Below are 2,883 nucleotides of genomic sequence, written 5' to 3' on the forward strand. Positions count from 1 at the left end.
TTCCTCCCCGCTCCCCCCAGGCCTGTCTTACCTGATGTCTGAGTCACACTCAGGCTCCTGCCACCAAGATCTGTGTTGTGACTCCCTGGCAGACAGTTTTACAACAAACACATTAAAAGCTCCCCGCACTGGAACTCCTGGATGCCGAACAGCCCAGGAGGAAAAAAAAACAAAACTCTCCCGGCCTTTCTTCAGCCAAAATCTTTCTCCGAACCCCTCCTCCCCTAAGGGCCTGCTCCACTGCGATTAACTGTCCTGAGTCCAACAAGGGGCTGAGAATTTTTTTTCATAAGGAGACTTTCTGAGCGGCAATTGGAGGAGGGCTGCAGAGTCTGGGAAGCCTGAGACAATGGAATCGGGCTGTGGGCCTCAGAGGACCAGGCTCTTCCCTCCAGCAAGGACCTGGGGACTTGGGAAGGCAAAGGTGCCAGGAAAGAGCACAGCTCCCCCTCAGTCCCGCCTTTGAGGAGGGGTGGCCCATGATGGATGGTCTGGGCATCTCATGCTGAGTGCTACTGTGCGCTGGGTGCTGTGTTCATCCTCCCATCAACCTTTGAGGTGGGAGCTGCATTATTCCCATTTCACAGATTTGAAAACTGAGGCTCCAAGAAGTGAAGTGTGTGTTAGTCACTCGGTCGTGTCCGACTGTTTGGGACCCCATGGACTGTAGCCTGCCAGGCTCCATGGGATTTTCCAGGGAATACTGGAGCGGGTTGCCATTCCGTTCTCCAGGGGATCTTCCCGACCCAGGGGTCAAACCCGGCCTGGATCTCCTGCATTGCAGGCAGATTCTTTACTGTCTGAGCCACCAAAAACGAAGAGACTTGCTTGAATGCCTAGAGCCAGGAAGTGAAAGGAGCTGGGATTTGAATCCAAGTCTGCCCGCCTCCAAACTTTGCCTTTCACAAGACTGACTCCCTGCCAGCCAACACACCCCACCAGGGAAGCCTCAGGGAAGCGGGGAGAGCCCAACGCAAATCCAAATCCAAATCGGATGCACTTGCCCTTAGGGGATGGCCTTGCCAATCCAGCTTGTCTTTTCTGTCATTTGAGCCCAACCCACGGTGGCCTCCACACCGCCTCTTTGCCTCTCCAACCAAAGCTACTGTCCCCTCCTCCCTTCTCCAGCCAGCAGAGACAAAAAGCAAGTCCCCCCTTCCCTCCCAACCGAAGCTGAGAAAAGAGAGCAGTGAGACACAGGAACAGTTCTTTTATTGTACATTGGAGAAATAGCCCTGTGTGCTGGTTAAAGGTGCAACATACAGAATATCGAATTAAGAAAAGAGGGGACAGCAGGGTAGGGTAAGGAAGAAACCTCTCGAGGTCCAAAGTTGCAACAACAACAAAAAAAAATGGTAGAAGATTTCCTCACGCAAGAGGCGTTTTTGCAAATACCATGCAAAACAGGCAGCTGGTGTGCCTTAAGAGAACCCCTATAAATAACAGAAAAAGACACTCCAAGCATTCCTTTACATGGACTCAGAGCACAGGGAAAAGAAAAGAAACCAAAATGCCTTTTGGCATTTCAAGATATTTGGCACTCTTGTGATTACATTTTTTTACAGTCCATTAAAGAGAATAAACTGACACAATATTAGAGGAAAAAACAGGCTGCTCACACAACAGACTGCAGGGAGAGGTTAGAAAAAGCTCAAGCATTTTTTTTTCTTTGCTTTTTTTATGTGTTTTTTTTTCCTGACATATAAAATGTGTTCGTTTGCATTAACTTGGGCAAATAGCTTGTAGCAACAAAGAAACACCAGCTTTACAATTCATTTTAAAATAAAGCAAGGATTCCTTCTATGCATGATTCCTTAAAAAAGTTCTCTTCTTGTTTTAAACACACTCTTGATAACTTCAAAAGATGACCAAAATAGGATGGTATATCTATAGAGATCATTTTCTGATTTGTTTTGTACATCCAAAGATAACATAAAAAAAAATAACTGGACAGCATTTCACATCCAAGTGCACAGAATCATTTTTGCAAGATTAAATAATGTAAACATTGGGAACAGCCAAATCAGCGAAGAATGCCAACACCCCAAAACACCCGGTGTTGCTTCATTATTTAAGTGGTTCAAAATCCAGATCTATAATTGCGCAATATTCACTGTATATAAAAAGAAATGGATATTAACTTTGACAAATAGCTGCAACTGAGACTTCTTTTTATTTCTTTACATGTGTGTATATAGTGATTTCTTTAATTTTTAAAAATTTTTTTTCACTTTTATTTTTGCAAAGGAGCCCAGAGCCTTCTCCTTCTCACGCCTCATCTGTCTCCCGGCCTGACACGGATACAGGTTGTTGACTTCCTCGCGGGTAGCAAGCTAGTAATCAATTTCAAAGTGCTTTCTCTTTTCATGCTCTTTTGCCAATAACTGTTAACCGCCGGTCTCACTCTTATTCTCTCCCTTAACTCATTGTCTTTGGGGGAGTTAGACACCAGGAGGTGCCTTGTCTGTCATATTTTTCAGCACGTCATCAATCCTATCATCTTCAATAACAACTGCAAAAAAATGGGGAGAAAAGCAGAAGTGAGCGCTCTTACTTGGGCCTAGCGGGGGGTCTCCGACAGGCAGAGACGGAGGGAAAGAGAGGGAGGGGGCTCCACGCTCGCCGAACAGCCCCATCCTCCTCATCTCAGCCAGGGGTCCCTCTCTGGCTTTCCTCTGACCCACCTCTACCCCGAGGCTGCGTCCCAGCACGGTTCTGAGAACAGGAAGCCGAAAGGGCACAAAACCCGCAGCCCTGCCTGCAGCCCGGGCGCGCACCAGCCTGGTTCTCCCCCCCACGGCATCCCCACCGCCACTCATCCTGGAGGGCGCATCTCTTTCGAAAGAAGGCTCCGGGGTCAGAAAGAGGGCTGGGACCCTGCCC

At 47.7% G+C, this 2,883-nt stretch overlaps 1 protein-coding gene across 1 annotated transcript in view; it reads right to left on the reverse strand.

Annotated features, from left to right (window-relative positions):
• Window positions 1-1,190: 1,190 nt before the first annotated feature.
• CAMK2N1 (calcium/calmodulin-dependent protein kinase II inhibitor 1) overlaps window positions 1,191-2,883 on the reverse strand; it is a 3,075-nt gene continuing 1,382 nt past the window's right edge. The window contains exon 2 of the mRNA XM_010829963.1: window positions 1,191-2,512. Coding sequence (XP_010828265.1) covers window positions 2,442-2,512 — 71 coding nt within the window. The 3' untranslated portion in view covers window positions 1,191-2,441. The remainder of the gene's footprint in view (window positions 2,513-2,883) is intronic.

The sequence above is a fragment of the Bison bison genome, unplaced genomic scaffold (assembly GCF_000754665.1).
Source record: "Bison bison bison isolate TAMUID 2011002044 unplaced genomic scaffold, Bison_UMD1.0 scf7180017864516, whole genome shotgun sequence".
Classification (NCBI taxonomy): Eukaryota; Metazoa; Chordata; class Mammalia; order Artiodactyla; family Bovidae; genus Bison; species Bison bison.